General features: G+C 44.9%; 1 protein-coding gene across 3 annotated transcripts in view; it reads left to right on the top strand.

Moving 5' to 3' along the window:
- Positions 1–17600, top strand: part of CCDC78 (coiled-coil domain containing 78) — a 54963-nt gene that overhangs the window by 25172 nt on the left and 12191 nt on the right. For all 3 annotated transcript variants that reach the window (XM_030545616.1, XM_030545614.1, XM_030545615.1), the window contains 3 exons: positions 4566–4740; positions 5657–5700; positions 15998–16064. In XM_030545616.1, coding sequence (XP_030401476.1) covers positions 4566–4740; positions 5657–5700; positions 15998–16064 — 286 coding nt within the window. The remainder of the gene's footprint in view (positions 1–4565; positions 4741–5656; positions 5701–15997; positions 16065–17600) is intronic.

The raw sequence follows: 17600 nt of genomic DNA, 5'->3' as shown, positions 1-17600 counted from the left end.
TAGGGCTCTGAACCGCAGATGGGCATGCTTGGTTGTAAGCCCCATTCTGATTCTGGCCTTTTTAAAAAAAAAAAGTTCATGTGTTCCTTAAGCATTTCAGTTGCCACCTCTGCTAAAGGTCCACTGAGCTATGGTCTCAGCTTTACCATGTACTGGTCAGTAGAGATGCTGTACCAGAGCAGGCCCTTTCAAAATTGCCTAAGAAGGCCTCGCTATCATCGCTTGCCTTGTAGGTAAGGAACTTTCTGGGACTGGAAACGGTACCTGGAGAAGGATTTCCAGGGTTGTCTGGTACATTCTGCTTAGCCCTTGCCTTCTCTAACTCCAGTTTATGCTGCCTCTCTTTTTCTTGTAACTCCAGAGCTCTCTAGTGAGCAGCCTTTTTTGCCTCCATTGCTCTCTTGTGGGCAGCTTCCTGTGCCTTAATTTCTAGGTGTTTTAATTTGATCAGTCTCTTATGTTCGTTCTTTCTCCTTTGCTTCCAGTCTAGCCAGCTCTAGTTTATTAGCTGTTTCACTGGTAGTCATATTCCTGCTTTTTGTACTTAACTAGCCTAACCTGAGAGCTATAAAGAGAGAAAAAACTAGCTTGTGAATTCCCTTGTAGAAAGTTAACTACCCTGCTCTCAGTCGGAGACAAAAATCTCCAGCTGCTCACAGCTTAAAAACATCCCTTTGTTACAAGGACCTGATACTTTTCCCTCCAGGCAAAGAGAGATAAGATCTCTATCTGCTTTCTAAACAGCCAAAAAGGAAAAAAAACCCCGATCCTTTAAAAAAGTTCTACTGAGCTTTTGGTCCAAAATGATCTCTGGTTCAAAATGATCCCACCGCTCTGCCACCATGTCTGGGTTCCCTCCCCACTCTGAACTCTAGGGTACAGATGTGGGGACCCGCATGAAAGACCCCCTAAGCTTATTTCTACCACCATAAGTTAAAAACTCCCCAAGGCACAGATGCTTCCTTGTACCTTTAGATCAGGTAACACTGCCACCACCAAGTGATTTAAACAAACATTTAGGGAGGGCCACTTGGACCCCTACCTTCCGCAAATATCCCCCCAAACCCCTGCACCCCTTTCCAGGGAGGCTTGAGAATATATCCTCACCAATTGGTACAGGTGAACACAGACCCAAACCTTTGGATCTTAAAACAATGAAAAATCAATTAGGTTCTTAAAAGAAGAATTTTAATTAAAGAAAAAAGATGAAAGGAGTGTGACAGGTAGGATCACAAAAACCCCCTTGGGAGCTGCCACCCTATGTGCCAAGACTACTTCTACCCCTACCTTCCCTGCCAGCTCAGGACTCCAGCACCCTGTCTTGCTGAGCCAAACACTCCCGTCTGCTCCAACAAAGACCCAAAGTCTGAATTACTTGCCCCAAAGCTGCAGGTTTACCTGAAAGCAGCTAACAGAAGTGTGCTTGTCTTTAATACTCAGATGCCCAACTCCCAATGGGGTCTAAACCCAAATAAATCCGTTTTACCCTGTATAAGGCTTATAAAGGGTAAACTCATAAATTGTTTGCCCTCTATAACACTGATAGAGAGAGAGATGCACAGCTGTTTGCCCCCCAAGTACTAACAAATACTCTGGGTCAATTAATAAGTAAAAAGTGATTTTATTAAATACAGAAAGTAGGATTTAAGTGGGTCCAAGCAGTAAAAGACAGAACAAAGTAAGTCACCAAGCAAAATAAAATAAAATGCACAAATTTATATGTAATCAAAATGAATACAGATAATTTCATCCTCAGAGATGCTTCAGTAAGTTTTTTCCTCAGACTGGACTCCTTCCAGGCCTGAGCACAATTCTTTTCCCTGGTACAGCTCTTGTTCCGGCTTTGGTGATAGCTAGGGGATTCTTCATGATAGCTGCTCTCCTCCCTTTGTTCTCTTTCACCCCTTTATATATCTTTTGCATAAGGTGGGAATTCTTTGTCCCTCTCTGGGTTCCCACCCCCTCCTTCTCAATGGAAAGACACCAGGTTAAAGATGGATTCCAGTTCAGGTGACATGATTACATGTCACTGCAAAACATTATTGTCCACTTGCCAGCATACAGGTATACAGGAAGACTTACAGGTAAAACATGCCTATCTGCAGACAATTGTCTTGGTTAATGGGAGTCATCAAGATTCCAAACCACCATTAATGGCCCACACTAATTACAATAGGCCCTCAGAGTTATATTTCATATTTATAGTTTCAGATCAAGAGTGGTACAATTATACAAATAGAGTGATCACTCTCAGTAGATTATAAGCTTTGTAATGATACCTTACAAGAGAACTTTTGCATGAAGCATATTACAGTTATATTATATTCATAGAATCAGAAGGAACTGCAGGAGGTCATCTAGTCTAACTTCCTGCTCAAAGCAGGACCAATCCTCAGATTTTTTTTGCCCCAGTTCCCCAAATGGCCCCCTCAGGGATTGAACTCACAACCCTGGTTTAGCAGGCCAATGCTCAAACCACTGAGCTATCCCTTCTCCCAGTCACTCATTAGCATATTTTTGTAAAACCATAGAGATCACAGCATTACAAGGAGTATCTCTAAAGATTAGAATGGAACATCATAATCACAGGCAATCAGATTCAAAACACAGAGGGTTTCCCTCTGGGCAAAACTTTAAAGCTACAAAAAGAAAACCAGGAATACCCTCCCTCTCAGCACAGAGAAAATTCACAAGCCAAAATAAAAGTAAATCTAACTGATTTCCTTGCTAAGTACTTTCCAACTCTATAGGAATTGGATTGCTTGCTTCTTTGATCTTGCTCTGGCCAAAGCCACACGGAACAGAACAAAAGCCTTCCCCACCCCAGATTTGAAAATATCTTGTCCCCTTATTGGTCTTTTGGGTCAGGTGCCTGCTAGATACTTGAACTTCTTAACCCTTTACAAGTAAGAGGATTTGGTGCCTCTGGCCAGGAGGGATTTTATAGTACTCTATACAGGAAGGTTGTTACCCTTCCCTTTATATTTATGACATGTGGTTTTATCATGTTTGGCAAATGGATCAAAGCTCCCTCCTGTTATTTTTAAAAGAAAAACCTTGCCTAAAAACATGAAATTTCCTGTTGGTATCATCGTACATGCACATGAAAAGGGATGGATGGATGAAATTGGGACTATTGAATGGCTGGAAAAAGTGTGGATTAGGAGACCAGGAGCACTTTTCAAGAAACCTGCTATGCTCACTTGGAACATGTTCAGGGCACACAAGATGGATGAGATGAAAAATGTGGCCAAAAATATATGAAAACTATTTTGGCTGTAATACCTGAAGGCTTAACTTCAGTTCTACAACCTCTTGATGTCTGCGTGAACAAACCCTTTAAAGACAGCGCAAAATGTGGTCTGAATGGATGTACTCAGGCATGGTGAAGTTGACAAAAGGCGGGAATCTTATGAAGCCCAAAATCAATCTGGGCACCCAGTGGATCAAGGACGGGTGGGTGTCCATTCCCTCAGAAATGGTAGAAAAATCATTTAGGAAATGCTGTACCAGCAATGCACTCAACGGGTCAGAAGATGATACCATATTTGATGATGACACAACAGAGGCTGATGATGAGAAGGAATCTTAGTTTGAAGACAACACTGCAGACATCTACAATGACAATGCAGCTGTGACTGAAGCTGAATTTAATGAACTGTTTGTTGAATCAGAGACTGATTCAGACTCTGAAAGATTTTAGGCTTTTTAAAGTCTCATATTGTTCTAAGTTACTTGTTTTAAATATCCATTTACTGATTTTAAATATTGACTGTAATTTTGAAGGTGAATACATATATGTTCAGTTATAATAACAGGTTTTTTGTTAGAGTACATTAAAATAATTCTAGCAAAACTTTTGAGTGTTTCTTGTGATGCCACTTGTTAAAATATAGCAGGGATTGGCAAAGTCCCACAGCTCCCATTGGCTGGGAACGGCAAACCGCAGACACTGGGAGCTGAGGGGCTCCGTGCCTGAAGATGCTCCAAGTAAACAAAACGTCCCAACTTGCCAATAGCTTACCCCGATGGGCCAGGAGCCAAAGTTTGCCAACCCCTGAAATATTGCGTCAGCTTATGAAAGGGTCATACAGTTTTTGCTGTTTTTACCTAACCATCTTGGGGGGTTGGCTTATAAACAAACAGGCTAATGAATGAGTATATATGGTACTTTAATTCTTCTTAACCAGGGGTAACTCATGCTACATAATCCTTCCATGCAACACGTGCTCCAAACTTGATACTGTGTCCTCCTCATTTCATACAGCCCTTCCCTGAAACACAACCATGTATGTACCATTGTCTTTCCCAGCAGATGGGACTGTAGGTAATGGTTGAGGTGCACTGGCTATGGTGGAACTGAGTTCCTCCATCCTGTTAGCAGAAACATGCCAAAGAATAGTGTGAATGCTTCTGGCTTGTCCTACTCATCTCAGTGTGTGGCTTGGCTTTTCGTTGGTATTAGATATGCAGAAACCAGTGGACAGTAATTTACCAAGCCAATGCTGCCTCCATCATTGTTATTACTTGTTTTTGTTTGACAAACCCTGCTGGCTTCTTTTAAGGATGCAGCGTGAGCAGATCCAGTCTCAGGGCAGCAGCGAGATGGACCCAGGCCCTCCTGAGTTCCATTTCACCATCACAGATTCTGAGCTACTGACAAGCACAACCCAGGAGCTAAACCAGCTGCGAGAGGACAAAGCAAAACTAGAGAGACAGCTGCATGAACTGCAGGAAAAGGTAACCACGTGCTTCACTGGATTACTGTGGTGCAGGGAGTCGACTTATCAGGTGGAGGGAGAGGTTTAGTTTGATCTCTCATTTTCCCCCTTGATCCTCTAGTGCAGTGGTTCCCAACCTATTTACCATTGTGGGCCACATCCAATACTGCCTGTATAGCCCTGAGGATGTCACATGGGCCTCAGCTGTGTGCTGATTGGGCCGCAGGTTCAGAACCACTGCTCTAGTGTGTGTTGTAACCCAGGCTCTCCTTCTGGCGGGCAGCACCAGGGATGGCCCATGCTCTCCATCCCTTTGTGCCTCTCCTTGTGACAACTGTGAAGAGGTGGGACACCTGACCGCAGCTGTCAAGTCTAGTTTAGTAGCACCTGCTGGACCTCTCCAGTGTGTAGGTTTGCACACTGCAGAGATTGCAGGGATGACAAAGAGATCTGTGGGGGAGGGTTTTTTATTCTTCAGTCTGGGGATTGTGGAGGAAGCCAAGGAATGAATAGTCCATAACTAACTTAAGGATATTATAGTTGCAGCCTCACTTTTTGGAGAAAAACCAGGGAGGCAAGAGAGGGCAGAGCAAAGATTTCACTATCCTTGGAGGCTTTACTGTATCAGTAAAATAAAATATACAAGGAGTTTGAATGGCAGACAATACCTGGAAAGGTTCCAGTTTTATCCATTTCCTCCCCTTAATTTTGCCCAAGAGTAATTATATTCCTACGGTCTTAGTTCAAATGAGCTACCTTTCCTTCCCAGTAGAGAGAGAGAGCCACAAGCCTTGAGACCATTTTGCAGAGCACTTCCTTGTTAGTATCAGTGGTGGCCATTTACAATATTGAGATGTGTCCAGTGCTGGCCCTGAAAGGAGCAGGGATTCCACTGGGTTAATGTCACAAAGGTGATGATCTTCCTTTGCCTACAGAAAAGACTGAGTGAAAGCTCTGCGCTAGGACCATCTCTTCACCAGTAAGTAGCTTCCATTTATATAATTGGTACTGTAATCTCCATGTCAAAGGTGGCTTCCTCCTTCATCCTACTGCATTACACTAAGGATCCAGGACTTGCTTCAGCTGTTCGGGGATAAGGTAATAATTAGGGACAGGAGAGGCCGTGCTGACTGAAATAATTTAATATCTGTAAAAATGTATGTGAGTGAAAATATCAGTTCTTCGAGTGGTGTCCCTGTGGTTGCTCCACTCTCGGTGTCGGTGTATCCCTGCGCCGGAGTTCAGAGATTTCTCGCAGCAGTACTCGGTTGGGAGAAGGGCAGGCACAGGAGTCCTCTCATGCAGCCGTTGGCACCTCCTGTAGCATGCACTCCCCCGACCGTCCACTCAGTTCCTTTTCAACTGTCCTCGGGTGCAGACGGAATTCCATGGCAGTGCTCTCTTTGAAACTTTCTTGGGAAAAAAATAAACAAAGTTGCAAGTTAAATAGGAACTTCTTATTAGTCTATACTTAGTTACATTGTTTAGTTAGTCTTAGTCTACATAGTTATATAGTTTCGTTAGCTCCTCTTAGAAGTTTTTCTTCAAAAACAAAAAAAAACAAAAAAAAGAGAGACGAAAGAAGACTCTTTCTTTGCTTGACTCCCAGTTTGGGAACAGTTTCTACATTTACCATTACAATTAACTCCTATCCTTATCTCTTGAGAGGGGAGGAGAGGCTTAACTACAGTCATGCCGGGCTCAACGGGATTTAAAAAGTGTGACTCCTGCCGAGAACTGAGGGCCACATCCTGCATTCACTGTCTGGGAGAAACTCAGATCTCCCAGAAATGCATACATTGCACCAACTTAACAGTAAGGGTAAGACGTGAGAGGGATCTCTGCTTGAAAATGCTTCTGCTGGAGAAATCCCTCCAACCTCTGCAAGAGCTGTCCTCCGGGGCGTCTCATAAACCAAGATCTCTGAGCTCTGATAAGGCTCCAACTTCCAAAACTCAGGAAGTGAGTCTCAACCTCTCCAGCAAGGGGGTCTCACAAAAAGAGAGCTTCCCCGGCGAGGTCTTTACCCTCAGTGTTCCACTCATCCAGACTGAGCACTTACAAGGCATTGGGCTCCTCCAGCACTGTCTCTTAGCGAACCTCTGCCGAGCCCCAACACATGGCACCAGAGCTGACATGTCAAGTCTCCTCCATGGCGCTGACTACCCCAGTGCAGAGGAGGACCTTCCTGAGCATAAACATCCTCAACTCAACGTCATTATCAACGAGGGTCCGTTAATAGCCCGCACAGCGCTGCAGGCCTCAGTGGATGTAGCAGACACAGCTGCCCAAACAACTGCAACTGCTGTGGTTATGAGAAGAACATCATGGTTGCAGGCTTGTGGAACTCCAAAAGAACTACAGTTAAAAGTGGAGGACCTCCTCTTTGATAGGGATAAACTACACCTCTATCCTGATATAACGGGAACCACGAATTTGGATATAACGTGGGAAAGCAGCGCTCGGGGGGGGGCAAGGTTGTGCACTCTGGCAGATCAAAGCAAGTTCAATATAACGCAGTTTCACCTATAATGTGGTAAAATTTTTTTGGCTCCTGAGGACAGTGTTATATCAGGGTAGAGGTGTATTCTTGTCTCAAACAGACAACGTCCTCCATACCATGAAGGCCTCCCGAGCAACACTGCATACACTAGGTATACATCCACCGCCTGGCAAATGCCCTTGTTTTACGCCATACCAGAGGTCACGAGACACCCTTGTTTAACTGTCAACAACCAAGATACTTCACTCAGAAGAGACCTAAACAACGGGCTCAGAGACGATGAGCTCCAGGCCTTGTCCATCCGTCCATCTACATCTAAACCACAATTTTGAAGTCTTGGTAGAGGGTATGAACAACTTCCCCACACCTCTAGCACCAACTGATACCCATCCCACAATTTTGGTCACCGCATATGCCCATTTTACCATGCCTGGGCTGCGATAACAACAGATCAATGGGTTTTGGAGATCATACAATCTGGCTACACCATTCCTTTCACAGCCGTTCCCCCCCCTCCCCCTTCCCCGTCCCTCTTCAGGGACCCCTCTCACGAGCACCTTCTGTAACAGGAAGTAGACCACCTCCTACTGTTGGGTGCTATAGAACCAGTACCACATCAATATCAAGGGAGGAGGGGTTTTATTCCAAATATTTCCTGACAGAGAAGAAAGGAGGGGGATGGAGACCAATCTTAGATCTCCAAAAACGTAACAGGTTCATACATAACCACAAGTTCAAAATGGTCACTCTGGCCACAATAATCCCAGTGCTAGATGGGGGGGACTGGTTTGCAACCCTCAACCTCCAAGATGCATACTTCCATATTACAATACACCCTGCCCACAGACAGTTCCCGCGGTTCACAGTAGGAGACAACTACTACCAATACAGGGTCCTTCCCTTCTGACTGTCCACTGCTCCCCACGTATTCTCAAAAACGCTCGCGATAGTAGCAGCACAATTACAACGCAAAGAAGTCATCATCTTCCCTTATTTGAATGATTGCCTTCTCAAGGGTGCCAATCGACAAGAAATGGCAGGCATGCTGAAGACCACAATAGATCTGTTTCACCAGCAAGGTCTACAGATACACAAAAAGAAATCCACCCTGGAACCAACCTAGCGATTGGAGTTTATCGGAACCAACCTAGGCTCCATACAAGCCAAGGCAATATTGCCAAACCACAGATTCACTACATTGACCAATCTTATTTCCACAGTGACCATCAGGCCACAAACTTCAGTGAGGACATGCCTTCAGATTCTGGGACATATGGCAGCTACGACTTTCATAATAAAGTATGCCAGACTCCATATGCGCTGTCTGCAGCACTGGTTGAGCACGATCTATGCACCCAGCAAACACTTTCTCAACAGACGTGTGATGCTACCACCAAGGGTTATCATCTCCCTACAATGGTGGACACAGCCAGAGAATGTATGCTCTGGGATTCCCTTTCAACAAGACCCCCCCATCAGTGACTATTACAACAGATAGGTTGGGGCGCCCACTTGGGTCACCACAATGTACAAGGCAAGTGGTCTGCGATGGAAACCTGACTACATGTCAATCTCCTAGAACTCCACACAGTACACAATGCATGCCGACACTTCCTCCCACTCATATGAGAAACCTCAATCTCTGTTCTCGCCGACAATGTGGTGTGCATGTTTTACATCAGTCACCAAGGAGGAGCCAGGTATCACTTGCTATGTGTAGAAGCCATGAATTTATGGAACTTCTGCATCTGCAACAATATAAACATCACAGCATCATACCTACCAGGGTGTCAAAACGCTACAGCTGACAACCTCAGCAGGCACTTCTTGCAAGAACATGAGTGGGAAATCCACAACCTTGTTCTCGGCACTATATTCCAAAAATAGGGTCACCCGGTAATCAATCTTTTCATCTCAGCAACAAATCACAAATGTCCACTATTTTTTTCTCCAGGGCAGGCTTGGCACGGGGATGGTTAGGAAATGCCTTCCTCATCCCGTGAAACGCATCACTCATGTACGCCTTCCCACTGATCCCACAGGTCGGCCGCAAGATACGATTCGACAGAGCATACATCATTCTCATTGTCCCCACATGGCCCAGACAGACTAGGTTTCCGTACCTCTCACATCTAGCAGTCTGTGCCTCCAACCACTGCCTTTCTGGACGGACCTCCTGTCCCAGAATAAGGGCCTGACTCTCCATCCAGACCCAGTGAAACTCCATCTCAAAGCATGGCTTCTCTCTGGTTCCAACATGGGGAATTGAAATGTTTGAAGAAAGTAAAACAGGTATTACTAAATAGCCATCACCTCACACTAGAAATACTTACAGCCACAAGTGGAGAAGATTCTCCCTTTGGTGTCAGCAGAAACAGTTGGACATGAACAAGGCACCTCTATCTGTGATTCTAGACTACCTACTAGAACTGAAGGAAATGGGATTAGCATTCTATTAAAGTACACCTGGCTGCCATCACGGCCCTCCATGAACAAATAGAAGGAGCTTCAATATTTGCTCACCCGATTACACAGTGCTTTCTAGCAGATATACAGAACATATACCCAGAAGTACGCCAACCTGCACCACCATGGGATCTCAATCTTGTGCTCAAATGTCTCACAAGACCACCCTTCTAGCAACCTGCTCACTCCTACATATGTCAATGAAGGTCACATTCCTAGTGGCAATCGCATCTGCAAGATGTGTCAGCGAAATAGGAGCACTGATGGCTGAACCACCATACAGTGTATTTATCAAAGACAAAATCATGTTATGTCCTCATCCAAAATTCTTGCCTGAAGTGGCTACAAATTTTCATATTAACCAAATCATACACTTACCTGCCTTCAATCCGAAGCCACATAACTACTCTCCAGAGTCAACATTGCACATGCTAGATGTCAGACGGGCTGTTGCCTTCTACTTGTACAGAACTAAACCATTTCGCAAGTCACCAAGACTATTTGTCTCTACAGCAGAGCACTCCAAGGCCTGGTCTACACTACGCGTTTAAACCAATTTTAGCAGCACCCGTCCACACAATGAAACCCTTTATATCGATATAAAGGGCTCTTTAAACCAGTTTCTGTACTCCTCCCCGACGAGAGGAGTAGCGCTGAAATCAGTATTACCATATTGGATTGGGGTAGTGTGGCCACAAATTGACGGTATTGGCCTCCGGGCGGTGTCCCGTAGTGCACCATTGTGACCGCTCTGGACAGCAATCTGAACTCAGATGCACTGGCCAGGTAAACAGGAAAAGCCCCGTGAACTTTTGAATTTCATTTCCTGTTTGCCCAGTGTGGAGCTCTGATCAGCATGGGTGGCGATGCAGTCCCAAATCCAAAAAGAGCTCCAGCATGGACCGTGCGGGAGATACTGGATCTGACCGCTGTATGGGGAGACAAATCTGTTCTATCAGAGCTCCATTCCAGAAAACGAAATGCCAAAGCATTTGAAAAAAATCTCCAGGCTATGATACAGAGTCCACAGCACAGTGCTGCGTGACAAGCATAATGGAAAGCCAAAGAATCAAATGGACACTCATGGAGGGAGGGAGGAGGTACTGAGGACTCCAGCTATCCCTCAGTCCCCAGCAGTTTCCGAAAAGTATTTGCATTCTTGGCTGAGCTCCCAATCCTTGTAGGGTCAAACACATTGTCCGAGGTGGTCCAGGGTATAGCTTGTTAGTTTACCCCTCTCCCCCCCATGAAAGAAAAGGGAAAAAAATCATTTCTTGACTTTTTTCAATGTCACCCTATGTCTACTGCATGCTGCTGGTAGACGCGCCCTCTCTCCCCTCCCCAGTGGCAGACGGTATAGTGCAGTAGTACTAGTAGCCGTCCTCGTCATCATCCCGTGAGTGCTCCTGGCTGGCCTCAGGTGAGGTCAGCCGGGGGTGCCTGGGTAAAAATAGGAATGACTCCCGGTCATTCCCAGTAGATGGTACAGAACGCCCTCTTCATCATAGCAACTGGGGGCTGAGCTCCATCAGCCCCCTCCCTTTCATGTGTAAAGAAAAGATTCTGTACTGCCTGGACTATCATAGCAGCGGGATGCTGGGCTCCTCTCCCCCGCACCGTTTAATGTCCTGCCTGGACTATCATAGCAGCTGGAGGCTGCCTCCCCCTCATTTTATCTCAATAACAAGTCAGTGTTTCTTATTCCTGCATTCTTTATTACTTCATCACACAAATGGGGGGACCCTGCAACGGTAGCCCAGGAGGGTTGGGGGAGGAGGGAAGCAATGGGTGGGGTTGTTGCAGGGGCACCCCCTAGAATGGCATGTAGCTCATCATTTCTGCGGGATATGACACAGAGCGGCTGTGCTCTCTGGTTCTCTGGCACACTGATTCTCTAGTACACTTGCACCATATTCTAGGCAGGACTGACTCTATTTTTAGATACCATAAAGGAGGGATGACTCGGGGAGTCATTCCCATTTTTGTCTTTGCGCCCCCGGCTGACCTCAGCCAGGGGCACCTATGACAGCAGCAGACGGTACAGAATGACTGATAACCGTCATCTCATTGCCAATTTAAAATGGCATGGCAGATGGTACACAACAACTGATAACCGTCTCTGCTATCTTGCAAAGTCAAATGAATGCTGCTGTGTAGCACTGCAGTACCGCATCTGTTAGCAACATCCAGTAGACATACGGTGACAGTAAAAAAAAAAAAAAAAAAAAAAAGCTGAATGGGCTCCATGGTTGCCGTGCCATGGCGTCTGCCAGGGCAATCCAGGGGAAAAGGGCGTGAAACGATTGTCTACCATTGCTTTCATGGAGGAAGGAATAAGTGACGACATTTACCCACAATCACCTGCGACACTGTTTTTGCACCATCATGCATTGGGGCCTCAACCCAGAATTCCAATGGGCGGGGGAGACTGCGGGAACTATGGGATTGCTACGGGATAGCTACCCACAGTGCAATGCTCCAGAAATCGATGCTAGCCTTGGACCATGGACGCACACCACCGAATTAATGTGCTTAGTGTGGCTGTGTGCACTCAACTTTATACAATCTGTTTTACAAAACCGGTTTATGTAAAATCAAAATAATCCCGTAGTGTAGACATACCCCAAGGGCTCTACAATATCGATCCAGAGACTCTCCAAATGGGAGTCTACCTGTATTCAAATTTGCTACCACTTGCATCACAAAGAATCCCCTGTGGGCATCAGATCCCACTCAAAGCGCGCCTTAGCGACATCGATTGCATTCTTGAACAATGTCCCCTTAATAGATATTTGTAGAGTTGCAACCTGGACATTGGAGGGCACTTTTGCAAAGCATTATGCTATCACCCAAGGCCTTGTCTCAGACTCTATTGTTGACCTCACAGTGGTCTCATGACACACTTATACATAACTCTGAACTCCTACCATCCCTGGTGGGGTACTGCTCTACAAGCACCTAGAGTGGAGCACCCACAGGGACACCACTCAAAGAAGAAGTTACTCACCTTGTGCAATAACGATGGTTCTTCAAGAGCACCTGTGGGTGCTCCACTACCCACCCTCCTCTCCTCTACTTTGGAGTTCACACAGCCAAGCTCTGTGGTAGAGAAGGAATGGAGGGGACGGTCAGGGGAAGCACGTGCTACAGGAGGTGCCAATGGCTGCATGAGATGACTCCTGTGTGCATCCTTCCCCCAACTAAGTACTACTGTGAGAAATCTCCGGTGCAGGGACGCACAGACACCTAGACTGGAGCACCCACAGGGACACACATTGGAAAGGACCATCGTTACTGCACAAGGTGCACCAAGCATGCTTGGTCTTGAAATGAGGTAGCAATTGAGGCCCTAATTTTAATCATACTTGTAGTTCCATTGATTTTAAATGGGACTACCTGTGTCCTTAAAGAATCAAGGCAGTCTTGTTTCTGCTTTTTCATAGTACATGAACACGCTTGCAAGTTTTGAGTGGAGCAGGGGCTGGTGCAGGTGTGCCACAACTGTATCTGGTACCTCCCAGATTTGGCTTCTTATCACTTTATTAAATAGTTTTTGATGAGTTATCTTTCTTTCCTCACTACTCGGTTATTCTACTGAGACTCTAATTACTTAGATCACAGAAAGAAAACAGATGTTAGGACAAAACTGTAATGCAATGTAGCTGCAGGAGACACACATGACCTCATGTCCTTAGGGTCTACAGAGGACACTGTCCCCACTTCTCTCTAAGGGATCCATCTTTCCAGGCAGCAGTGATAGGTAGAGCCCTGTGCATATACAAAGTTTGTGTCTGCATTCAATCCACAAACATGATCTGTGGATATAAAGTGGATAGCCGCAGATTTGCAGGACTCTAGTGATAGGAAGTAGCAGTGACTCAGGAACTAAGAGGTGATGCTGCAATCAAGAGCAGAGAAGTGTACAGACTGAGATGGGCCTGTCATTGCCGCTGTCCTCAGTACTGCCACAAAATGAGCATGTGTTTAAAGATACTCACTATGCAGAACTTGAAGAATCATAGCAATTCTAATGATTGGCAGAGGAGGGGAGAGGGAGAGTAACTTGGAGGGACTACAATTTTTCCACCATGAATAGCCTATTATTTTTTGGTAACATCATCCTGCTAAACTTGTAAGCATAGAGGACTCTCTTCCCAACACAGAGGACTAGAACCATATTTCTTTTTCAATGAAAGCTTAGATTACATGTAGTGAGGCTTGGACTAGATCCCTCCTAAAAGCTATTACATATAAGACCAACAAATTCAGGGCTTGTTTCTCTGTTGCCTTATTCCTCACGCAGTCATTGACACTAGGACAAAGTGGGCGTAAAATACTAGTCATCTGATTTGTTATCATTTCACATGCACTTGGCACTTCCTTTGAACAGGTCTACATAGTGGCACCAGGGCAGGGCAGTGTCTCAGGCTCTGTCTCTAATGACTAACAGCTTTTATGCTCCAGCTTGGTCAAGGTGTCCCATGCACTATTGTCACTGCAGATTAGAGTATAATAGAAGCTAGGAGTTCTTAAATGAAGCTGCTTTGGAGTTATGAGTGGACAGAAGAGAGAATAATTTTTAGAAAAAAATTCCCACCTCTTCAACACCTCATTCTTGTAAAAACCCTACCACAGCAGAACACTATGCTACACACCCAATTTTCTCCTTGGGAAGAGGATGAGAGAACAGACACGTGATAAATATTAGTTAAAATTTCTTAATGCGCTACTGGAAAGTGCTCAGATCCCCCTGTGATGAGGGTGGGATATAAACCTTTATCAACCAGAATACTTGTCCAATTAATCTGACGCTTTCCAGAACACTTTTCTGTGAAGGACTTCATGTGAGAAATGGTAGGTGGAAATCATCCTTCCTGCCCCCCAACACCTCCCCCCCCAGGAAATTGGGTTGTGTGAATGAGAGAATTCAGTTTATAATATAAATTGTTTTAAAGCCTTACCCATGGAGTCTCTAGTGTGACATATTTCAAACAGAAATTCAGTTTTAAAGAGATCCAAATATGTAACCCTTCTGAATCAGTCAGACCCTAAGCTACATGGTTACCAAGTGTCTCTAGAAATGAGTGCAAGCTCTATGCCAGATTCTACCACTGTTTCCCATGCAGAGCAGTACTTTAATCCTTGAGTGCATCTATTCATTGCAATGGGACTACCTGAGGAATAAGGGATAAAAGTAGCAGAATCTGGACCTTAGTGATACATCTCCTGTTAAGTTTCTTTTAGAGGCTTGTGTTCTATCCACACTTGTAATAGCATTTATTTTCTATATCTTAATGTTTGCATCCTTGCCACGATCTCCCTCCTGTTACTAGCCTGACAATGCATATTGTGAGAGACAAGGGGGGTGAGGAAACTTTTTTTATTCGACGAACTTCTGTTGAGAAGTTAATCCAATACAAGATATTACCTCACCCCCCTTGTGTCTCATATCCTGAGACCAATACAGCTATAACGTTGCAAATGCATGTAGTTAACAGAGTTGTTTCACTGAGAGTCATTGCTATATTTCCCATTACTATTTAGACATATGTATTTTGCTGTTATTTTTGATCTCTTAACTATTTTACTTATATAAAATTACAGTCCCCTTCTTCCAGAAAGTCATCTATTTTTCCAAGTTGTTAACACAGACACCAGAGGGAGCTTTTTCAGTCCCAGTTAAGCCTTTAACTTGCACGTGGGCTACAGAGTTTGAACACAATGCATTCCTCAGTTCATGCCATTCTTTCTATATAATCAAAATCCCCTGGCCATCAGATGTGACCTATATTTTGCTTATTCAGCCCAGGACAGAATAGGAAGAACTTTCCCATGGCTTGGCTGCCTTTCTTCATAACTAGCTCATGTCACCATTTTTTATACTCCACATTAGAATGAGTGGATTTGTGCAGAAGCACAAAAGGAATTAGGTGCTAGTATTTGGCATTTGTTGTGCCTCTCACCTCTTTCCTCACAAAGTTCAGCCCTACTGAGTCAGGTTAATGATTATTTCTGCACTGAGTCCTTTCTTATGACTGTTTGATGATGTAAACTAAGGGCAAATCCAGCCACCCCAGCAGAGATTCAGGTTGTAGGACCTGCGACTCTCATTGCCCAGGTATGTGAAGAAACAGTGATGTGCTCTGCAGACATACAGGGAATCAGTCTGGAAGATGATCTGAAATTTATGCTTTCTGGGGTGCTGAAAAGGCAGTAGCATATCTGGTGGCCATGCTGAGCCCCATGGTTTAGGGATGGTCTGGCTTTGTGTATATGATTGTAATTAACATCTGCTGCTCTATCCTAGCCAGCTGGATGAGAAGGGCTGGGCAGAGATCAGGAAGCAGCTCCAGGAGTTCACACATACCACACAGGTAAAATGCTTTCTGTTCTGAGGCAGACTGAAAAGAGGGATAAGCATAGACAAAGCACTTCTGCAATTGTAATGGCCACTGCCACTATCAGGATTCCCTCCCCACTCTTAACTCTGGGGTATAGATGTGAGGACCCACATGAAAGACTCCTAAGCTTATATTCCACCAGTTTAGGTTTAAAAACTTTTCCAAGGCACAAATCCTTCCTTGTCCATGGAGGGTTCTGCTGCCACCACCAAGTGATTTAGACAAAGATTCAGGAAAAGGACCACTTGGAGTTCCTGTTTCCCCAAAATATCCCCCCAAGACCCTTCACCCCTTTTCTGGGGAGGCTTGAGAATAATATACCAACCAAATAGGTTTACAAGGTGAGCACAGATCAGACCCTTGGGTTTTTATGACCCTAAAAAACAATCAGATTCTTAAAAAAACAGAACTTTATTATTAAGAAAAAAGTAAAAGAAGCACCTCTGTAAAATCAGGATGGAAGATAATTTTACAGGGTAATAAGATTCAAAATACAGAGGATTCCCCTCTAGGCAAAACTTTAAAGTTACAAAAAAACAGGAATAAACCTTCTTCTTAGCATAGGGACAATTCACAAGCTAAAATAAAAGAGAATTTAATGCATTTCCTTCCTATTACTTACAATTTGTAATCTTAGATGCTTAGTTCAGGTATGGCTTTGGGAGATGTATTTTCTTTGTCCTGACTCCTCAGAGAAAACACAAAGGAACACACAACAAAAACCTTCCCCCACAGATTTGAAAGTATCTTCTCCCCTCATTGGTCCTTTTGGTCAGGTGCCAACCAGGTTATATGAGCTTCTTAACTCTTCACAGGTAAAGGAAGTATTTTATGCTACCCTTAACTGTATATTTATGATGCCCCACCAAATCATAGACAGTGCTGGACAGCCTGCTCCACACTGGCTGTGATTTTTTTTTCCTGGAGCTCTAGGAGAAAACAGAGTTAATAAAAAACATGCATCTTTAGATATACTACTGATTATATAAAAACAAACAATATTTTTCACATTTTAAGGACGATTTTAACCAGTTGATTTTGGGAAACTTTCACGGAAGAGTATATCAGCCATCACTTTAATGTTGCTGCCCCTTTCTCCTCCCTCCACCACGGTCAGCAGCCCTGCCGGTAGGGACCCTACCAGAGGGTCACAGTCAGGGGAGGCAAGAAGGGCAGGCACATTAAAGCGATGGTCCTTTGCCGCGGGAGCGCTGGGCTGCTAACGGGGAGGTAGTGGGGGGGAAGCGGTGCAGCAACGTTAAAGCGCTGCTGCAGCAAAGAACTCTGCAGAGCTTTAAGGTCCCTGCCCCTTTTGCCCCCCCTCGGCCGCTGATGGGCGGGGAGGCACAAAGGGAACAGCTGTTCTGTTCTGGGGCTGGCAATTTAAAAGGGCCCGGGGCTCTGGATGCTGCCCTTTAAATCACTACGGGAACCCTGGGCGGCACGGACCAGGTGGCCTGGAAGGGCTGGCTGGGGGTTGCTGACCCCTAGCCTGGCCCCTTCCACCCT

This window comes from Gopherus evgoodei, unplaced genomic scaffold (assembly GCF_007399415.2).
Source record: "Gopherus evgoodei ecotype Sinaloan lineage unplaced genomic scaffold, rGopEvg1_v1.p scaffold_38_arrow_ctg1, whole genome shotgun sequence".
Lineage (NCBI taxonomy): Eukaryota > Metazoa > Chordata > Testudines > Testudinidae > Gopherus > Gopherus evgoodei.
The sequence above is the reverse complement of the archived record's forward strand: the minus strand, read 5'-3'. Positions and strand labels throughout refer to the sequence as shown.